This window comes from Ambystoma mexicanum, chromosome 3q (assembly GCF_040938575.1).
Source record: "Ambystoma mexicanum isolate Mex_15411 chromosome 3q, UKY_AmexF1_1, whole genome shotgun sequence".
Classification (NCBI taxonomy): Eukaryota; Metazoa; Chordata; class Amphibia; order Caudata; family Ambystomatidae; genus Ambystoma; species Ambystoma mexicanum.
In genome coordinates, this window is record NC_090926.1 from 447,366,635 (window position 1) to 447,392,428 (window position 25,794).

Below are 25,794 nucleotides of genomic sequence, written 5' to 3' on the forward strand. Positions count from 1 at the left end.
AAACAGAAGAGGATCAGAGGCTCAACTGGCAGGCAAGTAAGCAGCATGGTCTGCTGCAGGTAAGTCCACCCAAGCATTATGAGCCCGGCGCTTCCAGCGCTGGGACTGGGCATATTTATGATCCTGGTGCCACTGGCGCCAGGACTGGGTCCAAAAGGTCCCAATTGGGACTGGTTGGCACTCGGAACCTGGGTTATGGATCTGCTTCCAAGGGAGTTGGGAAAACCCTGACCTTTTGGAAGCAGAGATCATGACAGTACCCCCCCTCAAGGCCCCTCCCAAACCGGGCTTCTCCGGGGGTTTTGGCTTGTCAGGAAATGTTCGGTGAAATCTTTTGATTAGGCGAGGAGCGTGGACATATTCAGCAGGTTCCCAGGATCTCTCTTGGGGGCCGTAGCCTTTCCAGTCAATTAGGTAGAATAGTTTAGATTTGGAGATCTTGGAGTCCAGAATGCTTTTGACTTCAAACTCGAGTTCTCCATCCACTAGGATAGGTTTTGGAGATTTGGTTAGTCGGGTTTGAGGTTGCACGGGTTTTAATAGAGAGACGTGAAAGACCGGATGTATCTTCATGTGCGGGGGCAAGTCCAACTTGACCGCTACTGAGTTTACTATGGTAGTGATGGAATAGGGACCAAGGTATCTTGGGTTGAATGTGCGTGGCCCTTTTAGAGATAGATATTTGGTGGATAACCAGACTTGATCCCCTACTTGATAGTGAGGGGCTTCCTTCCGATGTTGATCTGCTCCTTTCTTCTATTGTTCTTTAGCCCTTTGAAGGTGAGAAACAGCTTCCTTAAAGGCTTGGGTGATTGTAGAATGCAGGTAGTCTACTGCTGGTGTTTCAAGATCTTGGAGGGGATCCAACTCCGAGGTTCGAGGGTGACTGCCGTACAAAAGATAAAATGGGGTTTTCCCAGTTCCCGAACGGACAGAGTTATTGTAGGCATACTCGGCTACCCAAAGGATATCTTTCCAAGTTTTTTCAGTTTGTTGCAGCATGCAGCGTAAATACTGTTCCAGAGTTTGATTGGTCCTCTCGGTTTGTCCGTCGGTCTGAGGGTGGTGACTGGTCGATAGTCTCACATCAATTTGAGCCGACCGACAGCAACTTCGCCAAAAATGAGAAATAAATTGACTACCTCGATCCGAAATTAGAACCGAAGGAAAACCGTGCAGTCGGACGATGTTTTCGAGAAATTCTCGGGCCAGAGTTGCTGCTGTTGGCAAGCCTTTGAGCGGAATGAAATGCGCCATCTTGGAGAATAAGTCCACGATTACTAGAATCGTATTGTATCCGGAGCATGGAGGTAGATAGGTGATGAAGTCCATAGAAAGCGAATGCCAAGGGCGAGGTGGGATGTCAATAGGGCGTAAGAGGCCTGCTGGTCTTTCCTTTTGACTCTTGTTTTGGGCGCATACTCCACAGGACATTATAAAGTCTCTGATATCTTTTTTCCAAGACGGCCACCAGAAGTAGCGCTTGATCTTTTCTGAGGTCTTGGCTATACCGGGATGACCTTCCATTAAAGAGTCGTGATAACAAGAGATTACTTTTTTCTGTAAATCTGTGCTGGGTAGGTATAATCGTTCTTGGAAATACAATAAGTTGTCCTTTACTGCAAAGTCCTTTCCCTGCAGATGCCAATTCTGTATATCTGCTGGAGTTACAAGTTGCCTGGCTTTATCCTTAACTTCCTCTATGGATTCTGTGGCGATTACACCCAGAATTCTTTGTTCGGGAATGATTGGTACAGGTTTAGGGTTGATCAAGTGTTCTTCCACTCCCATCTGAGAAAGGGCATCGGCTTTACCGTTCTTTGTACCAGGTCGATAGGTCATTATGAAGTCAAACTCGGCAAAGAATAATGCCCAACGGAGTTGTCTAGAGGATTGGGCTTTTGCGGTTTTCAAATATTGCAGGTTTCGGTGATCCGTAATCACAGTAACGGTGTGTCGGGCCCCCAGCAGATAATGCCGCCAAGCCTTAAAGGCAGACTTGATAGCCAGAAGTTCCTTGTCAGTAATCGTGTAATTGACTTCAGGAGGCGAGAATTTGCGGGACCAAAATGCCACGGGATGCAACTGATTGGTTACCGGGTCCTTTTGTGATAGGACTGCCCCCATGGCAAGGCTTGAAGCATCAGTTTCCACGATGTAGGGGAGTTCGGGGCGAGGGTGTTTTAAGATTGGTGCAGAGATAAATTTAGTCTTCAAATCCTGGAAAGCTTGTTCCGCCTCGGTAGACCATTCAAAACGTTTGTTTTGCTTTAACAAGGCAGTGATGGGCTGGACTATTCGAGAGAACTCGGGGATAAACCTGCGGTAAAAGTTAGCGAAGCCTAACATGCTTTGCACACCTTTTACGGAGGATGGTGATGGCCATTTGAGAACTGCATCGACCTTCTTTGAATCCATACGCACTCCGCCAGGTGATAATATGAATCCCAAGAATTCAACTTCAGTGACGTTGAAAACACATTTTTCCAACTTAGCGAAAAGTTTGTGTTGACGCAATCTTTCGAGGACCATTTTCACGTGTTTTCGATGTTCAGATTCCGATGAAGAATAAACGAGGATGTCGTCAATGTAAACAACAACACATACATCTATGAGCTCTCTGAGGACATCGTTCATAAAATATTGAAAGGCGGCCGGGGCATTGCAAAGTCCGAAGGGCATGACCTGATATTCAAATAGCCCATACTTGGTGCGGAAGGCCGTCTTCCATTCATCGCCCTCTTTTACTCGTACCAAGTGGTAAGCTCCTCTAAGATCCAGCTTTGTATATATGCATGCTTTTCTGACTTGGTCCAGGAGTTCAGGGATTAAAGGTAACGGATATCTATTCTTAACGGTGATCTGGTTCAGGGAGCGATAATCGATACAAGTTCTAAGGTCTCCTTCCTTTTTTGGAACGAAGAACAAAGCTGAAGAAGCAGGGGACTTGGAAGGACGAATAAACCCATTTGCCAGGTATTGATCCAGGTATTGTCGAAGGTGAAGGTTCTCAGGCTCGGTGAGGGCATAAATTCTACTACAAGGAGGAGTAGATCCAGGTATCAGGTCTATCTGGCAGTCATAAGACCTATGAGGAGGTAGAGAGTTAGCCTGATCCTTCCGGAAAACATCTTGGTATTCTAGGTATTCGGGAGGTAACTGGGGAGTCTCTGAAGAAATTGCGGCCAGTGCAACACCAGGTGGAGGGTGACAAGTAGAGACACATTCTGGAAACTGGACCGTTCTTGCTCGCCAATCGATCAGAGGATTGTGTTTCTCTAACCAAGGTATTCCTAGAATAATCTGAAACTGAGGGGCCTTGATCACATCGAACACGATCTTCTCATGGTGTCCATCTTGACTTACTAGCGTCACTTCTTGAGTGGTATGCGTTACTGGCCCGGAGGCTATCTCCGTACCATCCACCGTAGTAATGACGTCCTTCACAGCCTTGGGACAAAGAGTTAGATTCATCCTCAAAACCATTTCATGATCCACATAATTGCCGATGGCACCGCTGTCGACGTAAGCTTCAATTGCATGTAATCGATCCGGATTATCAGGGCTAATGAGGACCATAGGTATCACGAAATGCGAGGTCACGGAACTGGTTTTTACGCTCGGCAAGAGGACCTCTATTCTTGTCGGGCGAGGTTGTTTCCCTGCTCAGAGTTTGTAACTTTGGTAACTGCAGCTCCTACTGCCTTCTTGGCAGGTTTCACCGGACAGTCTCGAAGAAAGTGCCCTGAGTTTCCGCAATATAGGCATAATTGCAACTGTTTCCTCCTTTCCCGCTCCCGTTGTGTTAGAGGACCTTTCAGACCCCCTATTTGCACGGGTTCCCCGGAGTCTACTCCTTTGGAAGGAGTTGGCGGTTTGGAAAATACTCGAGCATCAAACTTGGAACGATCGGCCTTCCTGTTCTGCAGCCTGTGATCTATTTGAACGACCAAGTCTATGTAATCCGAACAGTCTTGTGGGGGATTCTCTACTTGGGCTAAAACGTCTTTGAGCTCTCCACGTAGACCTCTATAAAACAGCGTAATCCTTTTGTCCTCAGGCCATTGAGTTTCCACTATTAGTCTATTGAAAGATGCAATATAAGCCAAAAGGTCTTGATTACCCTGTCACAACGAAAGAAGCTCATTGTCCAAGGCCTGCCCCTGTGAATGTCTTGTGAACAGTTTTTCCATACTAAGCTGAAAGGCTTGAAAATCATGGAGAACCGGATCATCTTGATGAACTAGAGAGATCGACCAGTCTGCCGCATTGCCACTAAGGTACGAAAGTACAAAAGCTACTTTAGCTTGATCAGTTGGAAAGGCTGCTGGCCGGCATAAGAAGTGCAACCGGCACTGATTGATAAATACTGCAAACCTCTTTGGGTCACCAGAAAATCGCTCGGGCGGAGCCAGAGGTACATTCCCAGGTAGGTTGATCTGCACTGGATTCATAGAGGATGTTGAAGGAAGATTTGCCCCTGATGCGGGTAACGGGGTCTGTCCGGCTTGTGACTGTAGCACTTGTCTAGCAAGATTATCTGTTCTCTCCTTGGAAATAATTAGTTCCCTTCTTAGAGCATTCGTTTCCTGACGAGTTGCATGCACTTCTGCCCTTAGTTCCCCAAGTAACCGGGCTAGGGGGTCAGTATCCGAGGTTTCCATAGCACCTGGGCGAGAGTTTTGCGGTAGGCTTTGCGTTCTGTAACGCTCACCTGATTCTCGCAGAGGCGCCGGTCTTGACTGGGCGACTACCGTATCTTCAAAGGTGATGTGTAGCTCCCGGTTGGCTCTTTGGGCTGGACCTCTGTGCACTGTATGCCTGACGTGTAGAGTAAGATGTCTGCAGATAGAAAATATGGGGTTAATGAACTGGGGTTATCGGGGTGTCCCTATCTCTTTCCTCTTCTCCTCTCCTGTAGACCCCCAAAGGTTAACGCTCTCACCTTAGGTAAGTGAATGCCGAGCTCTCCATCTGCCTCGGGGCAGGGTGCTGTAGCCAGTTTCTTCACTGGATAGGTAGCGCAGGCCTCTTGACTTCAGAGGACTGCTGTCCGTCGTTTACTGCACGAACGGTAAGTTTCGAGTCATTCAAATGTCTTTTTAAAGTCTTTAGTAATGATGTCTCTTGTTTTGCAGGGTTCCGGCGATGGCGGATGACGGGCTGAAGTGAGTTGAAGATGGAGCCCGTGTGATGAATAGAAGCGCCTGGAAGCATGTGAGTAAGCGCTTGTTGCCTGCTTCACGATGCGCTCTAACTGTCTTTTTAATTTGCAGGTACGAGTTCGGAGCGGCTGCAGGGTGCCGGAATACCCACTGGATTAGATGTGGAAAGGAGTAATGGCACGTGAGTATTAAAGTTCCCCAATGTCTTTAAACGCACCTTGTTTTGTCTTTCAGATGCGGATGCAGCGCCGAAGGCCTCCGGAGCGTGCGAAGATTTGGTAAGCTTTTGTCTTTCAGATGCCGGAATGCAGTATGAAGACCTCCGGAGCGCACGAAGAGTAGGTAAGCCTTTGCCTTTCAGATGCCGGACTGCTAACCTGTTCTTTCTTGTCTTTATAGGTGTTTCTGAAGACTGGATTCAGGATGGTAAGCCTTTTTCCTTAGGCCCAGGACTGGATGCAGAAGACACGATGAGCGTCCTGCTGCAGAGGGTGCAGAATAACGCAAAGCAAGATTCATCCACCGGGTGTGGTTTAAATAGCCTCCTGTAGTGCTTAGGTGTCTCCTTCCACAGCCACGCCTAAGTAAGAAAAGAGTTCCTGGTAAGAAAAGAGTTCCTGCCTTCCAGAAGAGTTCCAGTGTTCTAAATCTAGGGAGTGGCTCCAGCCCCACCCAACAGGAAAAGTAGTTCCAAACAGAAGAGGATCAGAGGCTCAACTGGCAGGCAAGTAAGCAGCATGGTCTGCTGCAGGTAAGTCCACCCAAGCATTATGAGCCCGGCGCTTCCAGCGCTGGGACTGGGCATATTTATGATCCTGGTGCCACTGGCGCCAGGACTGGGTCCAAAAGGTCCCAATTGGGACTGGTTGGCACTCGGAACCTGGGTTATGGATCTGCTTCCAAGGGAGTTGGGAAAACCCTGACCTTTTGGAAGCAGAGATCATGACAGCATGGTTGGCTTTTAGACGAGACAAAAATGTCAAGTATTGCGTGACATTTTAGAAAATGGTATAAGATAAAACAATATTCTGCACTCATCATGTGTTTAGAGATAAACAAGGTATACTATTAGCATAAGTAATCTGATAATCCTTGAGTCTGTCCAATGATATATAGAAATGCTATTTCTTCTGTACATTAGCAGTCTAACTAAAGTCAACCACCGTTATTCATTATCAAAGGTTACATTTAATTATCATAGCAACAGCCGACATGTGTTTCAAACTATTGTCTTTTTCAAGGCTGAGACACGTGTTTTGGCCTATGGTATTTTTCAAGGCTGAATCAAAAACATTTGCATGGGAGATTCCTTTAGATATATATGTAGCGTTCCTTTTTGTGATGCACAAGTAATTGGGCTATTTTACCAAATGTTCTTCTTGAGAGCCTTTAGAGAGTCTGTTTGAATTCCATTCTGCCTGCTGGTTGTTTATTCAAAATATGGCTGATCAGTCTTGAATTGGTAACTTAATGATTAATGGAATGTCCTTCTTGGAATCATCCTGGGTGTCAAGCAAGTATTTAGCAAAGGGCTGTGAAGAAGAACAATTGGTAAAATTGTCCAATTACTTGTACATCACAATAAAGAATGCTACATATATACCCTATGGAATCTCACATGCAAACATATTTTATTGTCACGATTGCCTGGTCAAGATTGCCCTCGTAGTGTAGAAAAAGAATTCTACCCTACAATGTAACCCTGTGTCTGGATACAAAGAAACCAGCACCAGGGGTCAATTGTTTGGAAGAAAGGACCCAAACGCGTGGCAGACGACTTCCTAAACCGGAAAGGAAAATATTTAGCAATAACCCTTTTTCTATCCTTAGCAAGATACGGAAGACAGATAAGCTTACTACCTTTTTGTAGATGCACAAAACCCCAAGGTAACAAAGCTTGAAAACCACATCACATTAATGGAAGCCCTGGGATATCTGTTTACAAATAGAAAAACAATACAAAGAATCCTTAATACTCATGAACAACCAGGTCGAATATGGAAATCAAAGAGGAAATAGACAGACACTTCTTACCATGGGATGATTAAGTGGTAATCACAGACAGGACAAGTGCTCCAGGTACGACTATAAGGTACTGAGGGGTATGGGGCTATTCCCGATGGCAGGCAAATGCCTAGGGGTGAGGAAGTCCAACAGAAGCACCTGACGAAACGAGGATGCTCCTCCCTTTCCTCAATAATGGTACAATGGCAGTCTCTAGTCCGTACCAGGATAAGGTGAGGAGGATGGTACCAACAGTCTATACGGGGGAGCACTTGCGGTTGAGTGGGTCCAGTGAAGATTCAGCAGTCCAATGGATTCCGGGTTGGCAATGTGCGTGGAGGAAACAGTAACCAGTTCGTGAGACGAAAGCAATCCAGTAGGAAGTCCGGGTCGAAAACGTGCGTGGAGGAAAGAGTAACCAGTTTGTGAGACGAATGCAATCCAGTAGGAAGTCCGGGTCGGCAACGTGCGTGGAGGAAACAGTAACCAGTTCGTGAGACGAAAGCAATCCAAAATGAAGTCCAGGTCGGCAACAGGTAATCGGGTATAAAGCAAGATGGATAGAACAGGATCGGGATACAAGACACAGTGGAAAACAAGGTGCAGAGAGTAAGGGATGGGAAAGGTTGACACAGGGAGAATACAGGATATAATAGTCTCTCAATAGTCTCTCAAAAGGTCAAGAACAGGGATACAGGCAACTTGAAAACAAGAACATAGTCCACTTCGGAAAATAATCAGAAGCAATGAGCACAGGGCAAACATGAGTTTTTGAAGTTAAGGTCACATTACGATAACGTGCGTCTGACATTGAATGATTCAGAGTCACTGACCCTATTTCCATGGCAACCGCCACCGTGAAGAGAAGGAAGTATACTTTCCTATGAACCTGGTTCGGCAAGGTGTTAATACTTGCTTAGGAGGTTTTCTACCAGATGGTACGTGCGATTGAATGTGTGAATCTCGCACTTTAGAAAGCACATCTTGTGTTTGGCAAGACGGAGATGGAGCCAACCCACCTCGATTCCTGACATTTATTCAGCCTTGAAAAAGAGCATGCCTCACCACAAGCTGCTTAGATGGCTGGTCCAGAGTGGCCAGCACATTCCTATTCTACCCACGCTTATGCTTCAGATTTTATTCATGCAAGGGACATGTAGAGGACGCATGAAAAAGAGATCTGCCCATTTGACTACAGGATTATGGGGCACAAGCAAGTTCCAGAGTTTTTATGAATAGGGAGCTGCTGGCTTGATATATGATATGATATGATATGGCATTTGTAACGCGCCTATACACAAGTGTTCCAAGGCGCGACGAGGCAAGGGAGGGGGAACAGAGGGAAGACGTACAAAGATCCTACCAAGCCAAGTGTTATTCAGATCGCGCAAGTGCATGGGAGGGGGACATTGAAGTACATGGGATAAATCAATAACAATAAGTAAATAAGTACGGCCAGCAGGTGGCAAGGGTAAGTGCAGACAACGGGTGTTGAGTGCTGGTAGTGGGACTAGCAGGGATACAGAAACAGTCTCAAAGTACGGGGGTTGCCAGGAAGGCAGTGCAGGTGTGCAACTGGCAGGGGAGGGGACATGGGCCATAGATCAGAAGGTAGCCAGGTAACCAGTGCAGTGTCAGATTCAGTCAGGAAGTTAGCAGGGGAGGGCAGGAGAAAAGGCAGAAGCAAAGAGAAAGGTTTTGAGGTGTCTCCGGAACCAGAGATGATTCTCCTCGAGTTTCAGCGAGGCAGGGAGGCTGTTCCAGAGGGAGGCCTCAGCAGAGGAAAGCGATCTACCCCCAACTAGTTGCTTGGAGAAGCGACTGACCCTGAGGGAGTTGGAGGCGGATGACCGAAGGGCTCGAGAAGGAAGATATTTAGAGAGAGAAAGTTGAAGGTAATGAGACTCCAGGCCCCAGAAGGCCTTGTGGACAATGCAGAGGGTTTTAAACTTAATCCTCGCAGCCAATGGGAGCTAGTGAAAGGATTTCAGTCCTGGAGAGATACGATCCCAGGGCTTGAGGCCAAGGACAAGTCTCGCAGTCCTGTTTTGGAAAAGTTGAAGTTGGCAGAGAGTAGAGGCAGGTAGATTTAGAAAGAGGCTGTTGAAGTAGTCCAGCCTAGAGAGAACCACAGCTCTGGAGACAGTGAGCTTCCGGGGGAGGAAGAGGGAGGGAAGAATACTTCTGTGGAGGTGCAGCTGGTGGTGTGACTTCTTAGATACGTCAGAGATGTGAGGAGAGGAGAGTGTGGAGTCAAAGATGACCCCAAGGTCTTTAGCCTCACAGGTAGGAGCAGGAGGAGGGCCAAGAGAAGCCGGCCATAGAGTGACAGCAAAGGAGGGAGCGGGTGTGCCGATGAGGAGAATCTCAGTCTTACTGCCATTAAGGCTGAGATCATTGGTGGCACACCACTCCTGGATGGTGGAAAGACAGTCAGAGATGAGAGAGGGCAAAGAGTTGGCTGAGGGTAGCCTGAAGATGAGCTGGGTGTCATCTGCATAGCACTGGAAGTTGGGGCAGAGTGTGGCAATGCGGTGGGCAATAAGATCCAGGTATTGGTTGAACAGCCAGGGAGAGAGGTTAAACCCGTGGGGAACACCACAGGTAGCAATAGAGATAGAGGAGAGGAAGGACCCAAGTTGATCCTGGGAGGGACGATCAGAGAAGAAAGAAGTCAGCCACGCCAGGGCCTGACCGGTGATACCCAGGTTATTATGGAGACGGTTGAGCAGGATGGCATGGTTGACCGTGTCAAAGGCAGAAGAGAGATCAAGTAAGATGAGGACACAGGGGATGTTGGAATCAAGATTGGAGTGCAGGTCTTCACGGATGATCAGGAGAGCAATTTCCGTGCTTCTGGCAGCTCTGAAGCCAGACTGATGATCACGGAGACAACCAACAGATTCAGTGTGAGGATTGAGCTGGGGGATGGCCAGCTTTTCCAAGAGTTTGCCCAGGAAAGGAGTGATGGAGATTGGGCAATAGTTGGCTGGGCAGGACGGGTCGGCAGAGCGTTTCTTAAGAAGAGAGTGCACAAGGGAGTGCTTTTGGGGGGAAGGGAAGACTCCAGTGGCAAAGGAGTGGTTGCAGAAGTCGTCCAGAGCAGGAGCCAAGGAGTCAATGTGGTCCTCAATGGTTTTGGAGGAACGGGGATTAACCTGTTTTGATGCGACTTTCATAGATCGGACTTGTCTAGAAACCTCATCTGGTGAGTACAGGGGAAAGGCAGAGAAGGTGGGAGGGGAGGTTGCCGAATAAGGGCCAGTGGAAGAGCAGGGAGTAAGGGGAGAGAAGGAGAGCGAGGACAGGATGTCCTGAGTTTTAGAGATGAAATGAGAAGCCAGTGCCGTGCTTTAACAGACACATGTTATCTCTGCACAAATTGGACATTCAAACACACATGCACACAAACAGTGGTAGACTGGCCTACAGGGCAATCTGGATATTTCCTGGTGGCCTCTGCACCATGGGCCTCTTTTGTGTGGGAACCCTATTTGCTTCTCTTATACCCTGCTACCTTTCCTCCCCTATATCTCATTCCCAATATCCCTTTAAAGTAAAACATTTGTTAAAAATTGCACAGATTATTTATTCCTCTCGCTTAAACAATGTTTTAGTTCTGTTCTTATTACTACTTTTTAATACCTGTATAGTGACAAATGTGCTTTAGAATGCATTATTTGGAACTATTTATACCAAATTGTCTTCTGGGGAAGCCCCTAATCCCTACTCAGAGGACATGAATGGGCTCATTACAAGTATTGTGGTGTGAGAAAAATTGTTGCTAATATAATTACTGTCACTTTTTCTGCACCACCATACTATGAGTATGGCCCTCGAGTGGGGGGTTTGCCTCAAGCATTAAATTCTCCCACTGTCTCCCAAGAAATCGGCAACATCGGCGGAATTACCACAGCAATAATTCCGCTGGCGGTAATTCTGTTGAAGAAGCCCCATAGAATCCAATGGACTCTGAAAGAAATTGGGATTTGCTCTGCCACTGCCACTTGTAAGAATACCGCCCAACTCGTAATGAGGCCCTTGGCTTTCTCACATAGTGTAATATGATTCTGCTCCCACAAACATTTCCAGGGCCACTTTGACAAACACACACATTCTGACACACAAACACGCACACACCCCACTCATCCAGGGCCAGAGGGTCCAGGATCTCACGGGTGAACTCCTTAACCTTTATTGTGTAGCTCTTTGCCATCATCGAACGAGCTGCATGGCCGGTTACTCAACTTGAGGCTACTGTTTCCTGCTCAGCGAACTTCCTTCTTTCAGGTTTTGTTTTACACTGCTAATGCCTAAATCCATTTAAATTTACTTTTGAAATGTTTTTAATGTACATTAGCCTTCACCTTGTCGGTTTCTGCAAGCCATTGAAAATACTCCAACTACAATATCTGTTCACAGACAATAAAACCACCTCTAAGTATTGTTACTTTATAGTATATAAAATAACAGTATTTAAAAATGAGGAAGGGAATGTGTGTTTCTCATGACAAAAGACAAATAGAAGAACAGAGCAATCAAGGAGAGGACATGGTAGAACAATTGTTTGTTGAAAATAAGTAGAGACCGTTTTAACTGTGAGGTGTATGGCAAACATGACTGAAAATATATAACGAGCGTAGCCCTAAGCACTTCTTTTTTCACGGCTGCCTGGAACAGCTTGACTTTTAATTTCTCTGTTTTTAATGCTCCAAGTATTTATTGTGCTTATTCCCCGCTGCCGGCCAGATCTTCACCTGGCCAGATGATTCTCTTGCTATCAAATGAATGGGGGGCGGTTGCCTTTGATTCTTTTTTGATGAGTACGCCTCTCCATAGGCCACGCCTCCTGCGGGACCAGCCTGCTCACCATCAGCTACCATTAAGGTACTTGAAAGTTCCATTTCTTATTGCAGAACCAATTTTGGGTCCTTCCTCTTGTTCCCAATCGGGTGATGAGTTCGAGGTTCCAATGAAGGACTTAACATATGGTTCTCGCTTATATTTCTTAGCTTGCATTTAACCTTTGCCCAGTAGCTCTGCTGTACTTTGGGGGAAGGTTCAGCCTTGGTTTCTGGCTGGGCTTTTACCCTATGTTTAGGATATTGGGTATTGTGTTGTAATGTAGCATCCCGAGGGGCACTGATCTCCCGTTTTCCTCTATCAGCTGCTGTTGTACGCATGCACCAGAGTCATCGTATCTTCAAGATTACTGAGAGCAATTCATTTGTTTTGGCCTTATTTGGCTTAAGTCTCTTTTGTTCTCTTGTTTACCTTTGCCACATGCATTGATTTAATTGCATGCTGTATTCCTTGCAATGTATGGGGTTGGCCCACTCAGCAGAAACATCATTATCTCTAGGCCTTTGGGCCAGTGATCCTGTGTGATTTTCTATTCTTGCTACATTGTTTTTATCGCATGATAGAATTAATATGTCTTCCTTCTCCTGTGGTGAACAATTAAAGGTTGCCTGATTTTTCCCCCATCTTTTTTCTTTGTCTGCTGTAAAAATTGCATTGGCTCGTGCTTGGGCTGCCCTTAATACTAGAAGGTCTGACTGAGTATTGTTGCAAGTGATTTCCAACCTGCACATTTCTCTCCTACCCTCCCATGTGTTGGTCCCTATCATAGAAGTCGCCCAGTATCTCTTTGTTTTTCTTTCAGTGTTAGTTCTCGTTACCCCAGAAACGTGTCTGGCCTGTTAAGCCTGCGCGCATCTTTTAGGGTGTATGTTTAGTGCCTGGAGTGCTGGTAGATGGTATTTTCTCTCTCCAACATTCGTCCATTAGATGTTTTTTCTCTGACACCTTTCTCACCACTGCATATCTGAGGACTTCTTTGTAGGATTAGAGAACCACTGGTATATAGTTGCAGTCGTCTCTCAATACAGCTGTTGGAAACGTTTGGAGCAGATCCACAATCGTTAGTCACAGGTGACGTTTGCCTCCTTCTAGGGGTCTCTGTTTAGCTTCTAATTCCTCCACCAAAAGTCTGTTAATGGGTCAAACTTTCCCTCAGCTGTTCGGGGAATATAGGTTTGAGAGGGAAGAATGTCACTATTCACACAATGCCATTGTTACCTTTCCTGACCCTGTTTACAAGTGTTGCTTGAGAGTCAGCCTCCGCACGCCTGGTTGATGCTGCTTTAGAAGGTGCTTTTTCGGCAGCCCATGCCCACTTGGCTGGGCATGTTCAAACCATCACTGTTCTAAGGGGTCCTGTTCAGTTATGGATTCAGTCTTGAAACCCTTCTTTGAATTCCAACAGAAAATTCATGTTCATCCGTGATGTTTGGAAACAATAAATTTAATAAATCTAGACCTTTTCCACAAACATGAGCCCCCCTCCCCGCTTGAGCCAGAGTAACCAGAGAGAAAGTGTATCCACGAGAGGATAGCTCAGGGGCAACGTGCTCGCCTTGGAAGCAAGACACGGAGCAACACAGGGTTGATCCCCGGGTCTGCGCTTAGAAACCTCTGGGTAATAAGCGTGTTATAAATAACCAATCATATCATAGCGCGTTCTATTCATCATGAAGTCAGTCTATCAGGTGTTGCACTTGTGCAAGACCTGCTGTCTCACACTGGAGACCAGATATTAAACTAAATCCTGGAGTTGCCACCCTGGTTTTAGACATCCCTAATCACCTGCAGATGAGACCCCTCACCTGCGGAACAACAAACCGTATGGAAAATACACATGTTCCCATTCCAAGTGGACATTCCATGTTTTTACTGTTAAACAAGTATCTAGATGATTCTGCTGGTGGAATAATGCTTCAACAGAGCAGGCCATCCTCTTCTGTTTTCCCCATAACCGGGGGCGAGTGGCTAGGGGGGGTCTGTAACTGGCGTATTTGCACTACTTCCCTTCCTTTGCTTTCTGGGGAACTCATCCCACCCTCCACCCACTCAACCATATTGGGGATCCACTATGCAGCACCCCTTTATTTGCTCCCAGCTCTACTTTCGTCCCTAACCGCTTTGAAAGTTTCATTGTCATTTCCTTCCCGCTGGGGACCCTTTGCCTCCCTTTTCTCCAGTTGTATCCCCCTTCTGTGTATATCTTTCCCGATTGGTTGGTTGTCCCCGTCCTGGTCACAGCAGACCTCAGCACATGGCAGCCTTTCCAGGGTGTAATATGTCAGCAGGATAATACAAGCATAAAGTGTTGCTGATGTCTCCCCACCACTGGTCTATAAACCTGAAAAATAAAAAAGGATTCTTAGGTTACGTAAAGGAGTGTGTCTTTTGCAGGGACATTATTTTTTACAGGTGAATTTTCTTATTTAATGAAGTGTTCATTAATGTCTCTCTTAGTATTACCTTGGATAATAGCTTAGTCCTTTTGATTGTGTTTCCTCTGCCATATCCTCCAGCTACATTGGGCATTTAGTGGAAGCTATTTGGGGTTTTAGCTTGCAAATCGAGTCATCTGCCAAGAGATTGTCTGGAACTCGGTGTTGCGTATTTGAGGATGTTCTTTGCTGGTTTCATTCACGATTCTGGGAGATAATCAATGTCACCTTGAGGAGAAAGGGCACACAAGGCACCTCAGCTTGACTTCTTTATTGGAGGAAAGATTTTCAGTAAGTTGTCTATTCTAACTGTATGTATTGAGTTCTGCAGCAATTGGATTGTAAAGATCCTGTATTACATTGATGAGTCGAGAAGTCATCACTGTTCTTATTAGTGTTGGCCACAGGTCTTCTCTGTGAGGGTCAAAGGCTGAGAACTAGTGCAGGATAGCCTCAAGCAGAGTTCCATTCTATAACATGGTGTTTATCCAACAAGTATTTAAGGATATAAGCCAGTTGGAGAAAGGTCTTGTCTGAACCCCATCCCCCAAGCCCTTTAATAACGACCAGTGCATTTTGTAGGATGGTTTTCATTTAGGTTCTTTGGGTGTAGTCTGATCAGACTGATGGGACGAACAGTCACAGTTTCTTATTTGCCTTATTCTTGATAGGGTCAATTAAGCTGTTTTGCCATGACGTTGGAACCATTTTTTTTGTCCACTCTGATTACATTTTTGGGGGAATCTACAACCACACGTTTTTGAATGTTCAAAATATTTTGTTAAATAGTTTAATAGTAGGTCACGTATGTCAGTGCGTTTTGTATTTTTTTATTTGCTGATGGACATATTAATATGAGCGATTGTGAACCACCCCAACAGTTTCTTTTGGTCCCCATCTTTTGTTAGTGTATGCTGGGAACGAGTTGTACAGAGTCTTGTGGTGGATGCATGTCATTGAGTATAAAGATATTTTGTATAATGGGATGCCCATTCATCCTTAGTGATATAGCATCTGTCTTCTGGACGTCTTTTGTGGTTCCCCATGTGAACTCCAGACTGACATTTTTAGAGTTTTCATTAGTTGCAATTTCTGAGATTTCTGCCATTTTCTTTCCATTGCCTTATTTTTGTTGATCAATAGTTTCCACAGTGTTCTGACTCGCGTGGAATCCATTTGTCCTTACACCTGTGAATTTATTAAATGTTTTCTTTCACTCTCACTCTTCATTGTACCAGTTCTGGGTACTGTTTGAATTTCTATATTTGCGTATGATTTATGTTTAATGCTTCTTGTCTGGAGAACCTGGAGGTCAACTCTGCAGCTTCTCCATTGTAGACTTGTGTTTCATCATGGTTACTGCACTCTGGCCTATGCCTTGATCTAAGAGGACAGGAGGGAGCCTTCTCAATAAAGTGAAAGTAGGTGCATTTTTTTCTGAAAACAAACCATTCTCCCTTCTCGTCCTTGTTACCTCCATACATGTTTTCTGTGGTGTGGTTGTAGATTAATAGCAGAGTCTAAATGGACATGGGTTTCTGTTCAACTAAATGAAGAGGTTTTCATATTCAATAAGATGAGAATGTGGTCGCTCTCAATTCTTCGCCTGAAGCAAGCTTCCATCAAAATATAACAAACCCTTGAGCTGGAAGAACCAGAGGCTGATCAATAAAAGGGTTTCCTCTTGACAATAAAAAAGGGTACATTGTTGGGTTTTGTGTGGTTTCTTTCTAAGGGTCTGATGTATCACTTGAGCTTTTCGCTGTTGTTCTTCTCACCATGAATTTCTTCCCATTCAATTGTCATATTTTTGCATTAAGTCTCAACATGACTACTGATCACACATTTTCGTTGTCTTTGTGGCACCAGCCTGTTTTTTGTTTCAAGGGTCTTCAGAATCTGATCACAGGATGTTGTACTTAGACTTGGAAACCATCATCTTGTTTCGATTTGGTAGAAAATTGTTTCTGAAATGTGTATGAAGACTTCTGGTTTTGGAAGCGTCATAACATGTTATATCTGATGCATTCTGCAGCTTGCCTCTAATAGGCACATGTTTCTTATCTTGCTTTGTCTCATTGGCAGAAGAAGTTAACATTATTAGGTACCCAGTGAGCTCACATGTTGCTCTAAGCCTTGTGTCTTGGACTCTACTACATAGGAAGTGTACAGGAGGGCGGTGTTTCCACTGACGGGCCCATAGGTCAGTGCTCACCCTCTAGTACCTGTAAGACAAGATAGTTGCACCACGTGAGGAATGGGGGTGCAGGATTCACTTACTCCAACACGTCTCAATAGTGAGGACTCAGTAGTTTGGCAAAGGGAAGTCCGTTTAATGACAAGTACATCAAACAGGGAAACAATTGGAAATCAGCATCATGGCGATCGCCTGTCTCGCTCAAACTTCCTGCAACTTAAGTTGAACAGCAACTTTTATACATAAAACTCGTCATCGCTGACGTCTAACTCTACAAATTCGTCATGCAATATAATTGGTTAGGAAAGGTAACTTAAGTATAGGTGCTATATCTGGATATGGTAACAGGGCATGGGGATTGGATGACTCTTATCGGGTGGGCGTCTACACCCAACCCTCTACATCACGCGTGATAGACGTCACTACAACTACGACGTCCCATTGGTTCAACTATCTATAGGACCCTAGATAACTTGGTCCATTATGATTGGGCAGGTTACACCCCTAGACGTAAATCTCTATTTTAATTAGCAGCATGCAGACTGGACACCCAGGTGCCTAGTGTCCCAAGATTCACCCTACCTCCTTTCCATCAATCAGGGCTTTGAGCTATGTGTCAATTAGTTTGCTGGGCATGTCCTCGAATCTGTAGCTCTTATCTGGAGAAGTTATGGCACCCTTGAATCTGGGTGACATCAGACGTTGGTAATTCTTCGCGCCTGACTGGTCACATGTATGTTCGCCGTGAATCTGCTTCAGTTTCTAGCTTTTCGTGTATTTGATTCTTCTTTACCCTCGCCACCTGCCTGGGCCCCCCTTATCTTGACCTTCACGGGGCAGGCTGGTATGCACTGAAGTTTCGATTCTCTAGCGTTGCCACTCTCCCCCTTTCCTTGGGTTGACCTTGAATTCCCAGGCATGAGCTGCTCTTTGTTGAGTTTCGATTCCACTCTTCTTTCTGGCTTCTGGGAATATGAAACCTGGCCTAGTAGGCCTCTGGCCGCCTGGGCATACTTCTGCTTACAAAATGGAGTCACACTTGTATAATGTGCCTTATTGAGGTAGATATATGGTTGGCGCTTGCCGCTCTATTCTTCTACTAAGCACTGCAAGCCGTATAGTTCTCTTAGCTTCTTGCGTTTCAAGCCTATTTACACGAATTAACTGGTTGATTACTTCCATCTTCTCTCATAGCAACGTTTCCTTAATGTTTACCATCGTCTCTTTCCTGTTTCCATCACATCTATTTTCATAGCTGCTCACACTGGCATGCTATCCTTGATAGCCGTTTTCTTTCATTCGCGAGTCTGTCCAGGTCCTTGTTTCATTTCCACTGGCCATCCATTAAGGCTTTTTGGGTCTCTTCGTGGAACATCTGTAGGTACTCTTCATTCGTCTCAGTTGCTGGTATGGTTGCCTAAGAGGGTATCGTGCAGCCCATGGCTGTCTGGTTATGGGCGCTTCAACCAGTACGGCTCTTCTGATGTACACTGGTCAGAGTCCCGGAGCAGCTCTCTGTTGGTTCATTTGCTCCTCATACGTCACATACCTTAGGGAGTAGGCTCCTGGTACCTCGAAATGGGAGGTAGGGGTGCAGGCAATGCCTCGGACCTCCTCTACACTAGGACTTTTGGTCTGCTTCATTTACTTTCATGCTTACACCTCCATTGCTTTATGAGAGGATATGAACAGGCTTCACACTTGGCACATTTAGTCATGAAGCAAAAGTTGCATGTTGCTTTGTTTTGTCTTTCAATTCTGTGGCTATGTCATCCTAATGTTCAATGTGGGACTTATCTTTGATGCTATTCGGTACTTGAAGGTAATTATACAAGCTCCCTAATCAGGAGGTTGGTCAAACTGATCACTGTTTCCATACATCACCTGTTGTTACCTGTACAGCCAAACTCATAAAGAAGGCCACTGTGCCTCATCAGGATGGTTGTACATTTCAAACTGAACCTTCTTGAAAATAGTGAGATATCACATTTCAGAACCTCGATGCCCTGTAGTGCCCATGCTTGCTGCTCTTTACTTCAGGCCAACATTCGTAGTCACCCATTTAGTGATCACTGACTGCAAGAATTGTTGCCAACCCAGGCAAAGTGCCAAAAAAGAAGCCTTTGCATTACCTACTAGCAGAGGGGCAATGCTTCCTGCTGTAATGGTAAATCAGGTGCCCCTCTGATGGTGGATCCCAAAGTGGTCACTGAGTCATGCTTAGTCCTAGAATTGGAACTATCAGTGATTGGCTATAGACAATAAATGTTCTTCTGCTGTTGCAGACTTCTCTGCATGTGACCCACCTCAGTGCTTATCACTGTGACTCTTTACCAGAATGAACACTTTTGGGGCTTTTAAAATCCTGTCTCGAAACCCCAAAGTGCTTGCTGCTCATCGCTTATTTATTTGACTTTTGGGAAACAAAATAGCATAGGTTCACGTGTTCTGGTTGCTTAGATGTTAAATAGTACAGCACATTCTATCTTTTATCCTCCAGTTATCTGCCATTCCTTGAGTCCGCTTGCTCTTCTCTTTCGCATCCTAATTATTGTGTCTAAGGATTTAAACCTGCTTTTCACTCTGTCCAGGAACTTGGTATCACAAACTTTTGGCCCAAGGATCCAGCCTTTTGTTCATGGTCATATCCTCCGCAAGATCCTACGAACCATTTACTCAAGTCTTCTCCAAACGCAACCCACTAACAGTTAAAAGTGTGCCTGCTCTTCCTTATATTCCCATTTGACCAGGCAAAAGCTAAAGCAGGTGAATTGCGGAAATCAATGTGTTTTGTGTTAGGTTGATCGTGTGCTAAAATTGCTGTATGAATGGCATGCTATGTGACAGGTCACGGTCCCTCTTTGTCATTAAATGGACAATGACCATGACATTTTTAGAAACCTGAATGTACAATCATAAAAACTCTTCTTTGATGTTGTGTTTTATAGGCTATGAAGAAGATATACAAAGCTGGACTAAAATACCAGGACTGGAAACGGAAACATAACGCCGGGTTCAAGCCCTGGATGTATCCCGAACAGAACACACTGCCCAGCGTCAACCTGGCCGATCTTGAGATACAGCATGCCCACGAGCTGGAGAATATCGACGAGAGTGGCCTGTCTGAAGAAAAGACGCACATTAGCGACGAAGAGGATGGCCTCCCCAAGGACTCCTAGAGAAGGCTCCTCTTCCAACCCCAGTCCCACCTCTGATCTCGCCCCCAGTCTCCTGCTCTGACTTCTACTGGCAGACTACCTCTGCAATGTCACTCCTACAGCCCTCTGGATTGGGAAATACCAGGTCCCCTGAATGGGAGACTGTGTAGAGCGGATGAAAGTGGGGGAAAGTGGAGCAGAATTCCAAGCCTTGGGGGTTGCCGGCTGAAAATTGAAACTGTTTTTCCCTTCTTTGCTAATTTCCTATTCCAAACAAGGAGTGGGGCTCTGTACATAATTCTTGGTCGCCCTTTTTGAGTCGATTGGTTGCAGGGGAATTTCCCAAATCTCCGGTATCTAGAAGGGAAATTGCTGAGCAGAACTAAAGTAAGGCAATGGTGGAACAGACACCGTCGCTTTTCCACTTGTTCATGATATTGATGCCCTGGATAGAAGGATATCAAAACTGAGCACTTAGGGAAAGCAGGTCCATACACGCAAAATCAGTGTCCACCCAGTTACTGTCTCCCTCTCTTCACCAGAACTTCCTTGGTTTGCTTCCACAGCCTCTTTTTTATATTACTCTTATACTATTGCCAGTAGCGGTTTGTGAATAGATGGCTAGATCTGTTTGTTAAGCCAACAGGAGAACGAATGGAGACTTTTTAAAATACAGTATGCAATAGGTTTGTCCATGTCTTTGGCCTTCGGCAAATGTACTTCATGCGAAACGTCTACCTGCATGCAGGGATGTTGCTAGGTCTGGAAAAGATCCGATGCTAGGCCAATGTCAGGAGAGACGGGACTCGGGGCTAGCTAGCTTTTTGGTTGTACCCCCTGAGCTTCTATCCAGGGTTACAACCGAAAGACCCAGGGCTATAGCCCCCTCAGCCCCACCCCTAGCAACGCCTCTGCCTCACGCCACTAAGCTATAACTGCAAGCTCCATTTCAGATCAAGAAGGATAAATGGAGAGTGATTTTATGCTACGTGGTGATGCAAAGTTCCTTCAATTTTAAAAGATCGAAGGCAAATCATTGTCTGCAAACTCTGCAGCATGCCCTAAATTCTGGCCAGGAACAGCAGCGATTCACCATCATGGTGTCCTGACTTGAAAAGGAGATGTTCATCTTAGGAGAATGTCTCTAGACGCAGTAAGAAAACTATATTTACTCTTTGCTAAAATGTAAAAGGGATAAAAGGGAAAGAAAACATCTAAAATGAAAGTAAAAGCAGTAATGGCAAGTCAATATTTAGACACTAAATGACACAGAAAGAGGAAGTGCGAGAACTCTCTCACACTCACCATGATTGTCATGGGGCTGAACCCGGCTCAGACAGATGACAAGCGTTTGCGATGTTCTGTGGCACCATGCAGGAGAGCATACAGTAAATATTCTCCTATTCACTCCCTTTGCTCCAGAATGGGCACAGATGACCGGCTACTACAGGCAGGAAGGATGGCTGGAAATAGGTGAGCTTGTCAATGAGGGTGTGCTTTGATCTGTGGTTCTTCTAAAAGCAATGCCTGAACTATGCTGCCTGGAAGGCCTCGAGGCCGGCTGGTGGCCTTATGAGGAAGACCATTGTTTGTAAAATACTGTATTTCTCTTGGATCCATTTTGGGCCCTTCTGGCAGTTATACAGATAACCCAGCCATGGAGGCATTTCTGTACAGGAAATACAGCTACCTTTGCCTATTAAGACGTCATAGGGGTGTTCTTTGGTTCCACAGAACCACGGAGACAGAGCCGTGGAGGCAGTGGGAGGTGGAGGGGGTGGAGGGGAGCTACTATATGTTAAGGACATTTTGAAAACAAGGGCATGGCATTTTGGAAAAAACATAGTGTAGTGTAAGTTAGGAGTAGAACTGAGCATGTTGGTGAGTGGAGATGCAATTATCCACTGTGTAGAGTGGAATCCTTTAACAACTTAAAATGAAAGCAATTTGTGTCTCATTTTGTATATTCTTTCACAGTCACAAGTGTATTTTTTTAAGTGATCCCCAAATAGTCTGTGTTACATTGCAGTGCAGGAATATCTGGTAATGGAGTTATTGGGCAACTCTGGGCTCTACACCTCAGAATGTAGCCCACAGATGTGTCTTCCTGTTTAGGGGGTATCACAGTATATAATCTTTCAGAAGCAAAGAGCAGGCACATTCAGGTTCCAGCCAACACTTGCCTGGCAAATAGATGCCATTCTTGTGATATACCATAGTGAGCTTATGTCTGTTCACATCCTCGCAACCCAGTTTGCTGACCCACAGATAAATCCAGGGGGAACGGAGACCCCAAAGAGGCCCTGGAAATCGTTTACAAAGTGGCCCCATATGACAGAGTATGAACAAGTCTATCCCCTCTAAGTAGGGTTCGGGTGTGGAGGGGGTCTCCCATAAGAACACTGTGTGAAAATATTGGTCCAAATAGTGAATTGTAAAGCCCATTTGCCCCTCTAACAGCTTTATAAGAGATCATTTATTGCAAATGCATGTGCATGATAAAGAGAGATGGAGGGAAAGAACTGCACGAAAGAAATGCGTCCTGTGGGCAGAGAGGGAGACGTGAGGTATCCCCTTCATTCATAGGGGGAAAGGACCGGAACACCACGGCACCCTCCTCCACCTGGCAGGACATTCCCACCTATCAGAGCCAGAGGGAGTGCAACACAGCCTTGTTCTGTTCTTAATCATGAAGGTCTTTTGCTAGGCAAGTACAAGCCTCCCTAAGACCCCTATTTGGTGGGGTCCCAGCAACACCTCTCACCTCTTGGAGAGGCACAGGGACCCCACCCAAAGGCGCTCTATCAGTGTTTTTGGTCACCACTAGAGGTTTTGGACTAGGGTGGGAGCGAGTATGCTGCCTGGACGACTTAATGGAAAGGGCAGATAAAATGGACCAATTGCCTACGTTTTTCTTGCCTGCTAGTGTGGAATTGGGTTTAATTCTATAATCCGATTCTTTCTGCGCATTGCCACGCAGCAGAAAGATTTTCTGTCTGCCATTTTGTAATAAGGCTTCAAATTAGGAAGACTCAAAAGAATAAAAGAGAGCTTCCATGTTAACGCCTTTCCCTTGCGGAAAATAATTTCCCATTGCGGAAACTGCGGAAATATCAAAAAACATTTGACTGTCACAGCCCTGAGGTCAACTCACTCTTCTTTCAACACAGTCCTTTAACACATTTGCAACCATTTACAGTGGAGCTCATGTTGCTCCCAGGTGTAATTTGTCTGGAGGCGACCTATTATGTTTGCACTTTGGTGAAAACTGGTTCCATCCAGGCTATTCTTTTCATTTGCACTGCAAAGCACAATAGGGAGGTGCAAAATGCTGGTGAAATATCTTTTAAGTCTCTCTTTTACACTTAGCAGTGCAAACTGATTGCGGCCTGGCATTTACGCATGGCGGGTGGCACTTACAATGGTCTCCATTTTGTCTGAGAACAAAACGGGAGATAGTAATAATAGAATTTGTAAAAGCTCTAATCTGGCCTTGGCGACTAGGATGGGGGGAGTGTCTCATGATGCAGTCAATGAACATAGAAATGTCACTGCTTAATGACACTTGGGAGTATTCACAACTGGAAGTCATATTTTGAACACTGTGCAACCTATGGAATTTTCAGACTTGCGGGACCTATTTCCTGGAAGATTTATTGGCTTTTTCTAACTTAGAAACGCCTACAAAGGGTTTATCAAAAGCACTTTGCAGAATAACAAGAGCCAGCCCTCTATGATCAGCCCTCACGAGCGCCTAAATGTATATTGTTGTACCTCTCACGCCCGATCAGTGTTGTCTACACTGCATTCCAGCCGGAGACTCGAGAGGAGACGGTTGGGAGACAGCGGCAAAGCAGTGGCAGTGTCCTGTCAGATGAAATAAAAGCGTTCCCTGTGAAATCCGCCTGCGCCTCTTTAAATTCTCAAATGCATCTCCCTATCACATTTCCCCGGAAGAAGCAGCAACACTATGGGTATCAGCACAAGAAGTGTGGCAGTTGTAAATCCTGGATGCTTTATTGCTCTGCACTACTATGGATTAGTACCCAGGGAGGGACAATGAGCTTTTTATAAGGAAGCTCATTGGCCCTCTCTGGGGTGTTAACAGACTGTGAATCCCTCTCCCCACAACATTCCTTCCCGGTGGGGGTGTGTGGCAGCTACTCAGCCAATGAGGAGGCTCGGAGTGGGTAATCCCCGCTCCGAGCCACCACACGTCTGGAGGCTGCTATCTTCCCCCGCCGGGGATCAAGTTAAGTGTTCCCCCTTCTAACTCCCCCAATCCAAATAATTCCCTCCCAACCCTACTTACCTTCTTTTCTGTCCATTTCGGGAGCAGACGAGCTGGGAACGCTTCTGTCCCCAGCGCGTTCGCTCCTGATCCGCGAAAGGCCATCATGGAAAGGAAGAAGGGACTACACGTAGTCCCTTCTCTCCTTTGCGTGTAGTCTCTTGCGTGTAGTCTCCTTTGCAGCAATATTTTTGTTTACATTTGTCCCTATTTTTTGAATGGTTGCCAAGGAAAGGGAGAAGAGACTACATGTAGTCCCTTCTCCCTTTCCATGGCAGCCATTTGTTTGTTTACTTTTTGACATTCATTTTCAATGACTGCCATGAAAAGGGAAAATGGACTTCATTTTCCCTTCCCTGGCGGCCATTTTTTTGACCTTTTGTTTTCTGTTCTGAAACGCCAGAGCATTTCGGAACAGAAATAAAATGCTCTTAGTACCCCAGTCTTACAGGCCGGGGTACTAATAGCAGTAGGCCCCTCGCAGGGGGGGTCATTACCACTTCAGGTAATGCCCTGGGGCCTCTCTTGGGCCTGTAACTATGTACCCAGGGCATTACCTGAAGTGGTATTGCCCCCCTGCTCTGGCCTATTGCTTAATTGAAAAGCCCATATTCAAAATGTGTGCCTGCTTTGTTATGTAGACCTACAAGCAGAATTATTTTGGGTAGTGAGTGCCTATTTTTAACAGTCTGTTGGTCTTGCTCACCTCCACCTTTCAAACAAAAACACATTGGCTCATTACCTTTCCGGATGGTGCCAGCAAATGGTTTAAGACTGCACACAAAAAATGAGGGCCACAATTATGTCAAGTGTCATTGTATACTGCAGGCTAATAAACAGTTGGCCTACAGAATACCTCAGGTGCGGTTCCCGGCTGGTTATTTACGTCACTGTATGAACTGCTGGCCACAATGTTGCAATACACACAGCTCTGGTTTTCATACATTGCTCAAGCTCTGTAACCTCTCTTTGGGTACAGTCTTAACCACGGCACTCCCACTGGTCTTTGAAATCAAATCCTCCAGTGAACACCTCCTGCTGCCCTGCGCCCACGCCTGCCACCACCTCACCTCTATCAATGCTCTTACAGACGAAACTTTGCCCGGAAACTTTGGCACAAGGAACCACCCACAAAGAAATACTCTCAGCAGACTGGCACTCGACCAGATGTTCATGTAAGAGGTTCCCTGCTACAACAAACCGAAGTAATCGGAATCATTTCTATGTCCTCATTTTCCACGAGCTGCTTTGTATAGCGGTAGAATTTCTGGGTGGGGGTGGGAGTGAATAATGTTGCCCTATTCGCCTTCTCTGCAGGCACCCGCTGTTTTGAAAACTTGACAAATAAAGTTTTGGTGTGAAATGTTTCTTGGCAATAAAAAGTGTGAATCTCGCCTGTCTCTGCTGTTTTTGTGATGAAGCTGGTTGCAACATGGAATTGTTCAGCCCCCTGCGCCACGTCATCTTTAGAGTTCCCCTGCACCAGGGGAGTTGCTAGGTCTGGAAAAGACCCGGGGCTAAACTGATGTCGGAACTGTTGGGACTGGGGGCTAGCTAGTCTTTTGGCTGTAACTCCTGAGATTCTATCCGGGGCTACAACCAAAAGATCAGGGGCTATAACCCCCTCAGCCCCCCCCAGCAACGCCCCTGCCCTGCACACTGAAGTGTTGCCAAACGGAGA

At 45.7% G+C, this 25,794-nt stretch overlaps 1 protein-coding gene and 1 long non-coding RNA gene across 2 annotated transcripts in view; both read left to right on the forward strand.

Moving 5' to 3' along the window:
• The window catches only part of LOC138582653 (START domain-containing protein 10-like), a 394,666-nt gene extending 373,594 nt beyond the window's left edge, over positions 1-21,072 (forward strand). Inside the window, exon 6 of the mRNA XM_069654119.1 lies at positions 19,613-21,072. Within this exon, the coding sequence (XP_069510220.1) occupies positions 19,613-19,843 (231 nt within the window). The 3' untranslated portion in view covers positions 19,844-21,072. The remainder of the gene's footprint in view (positions 1-19,612) is intronic.
• A 15-nt stretch (positions 21,073-21,087) lies between these two features.
• On the forward strand, positions 21,088-25,506 carry LOC138582654 (uncharacterized). The gene is made up of 2 exons (XR_011305058.1): positions 21,088-24,602; positions 24,663-25,506. It is a non-coding gene; the product is annotated as an uncharacterized lncRNA (long non-coding RNA).
• Positions 25,507-25,794: the final 288 nt, after the last annotated feature.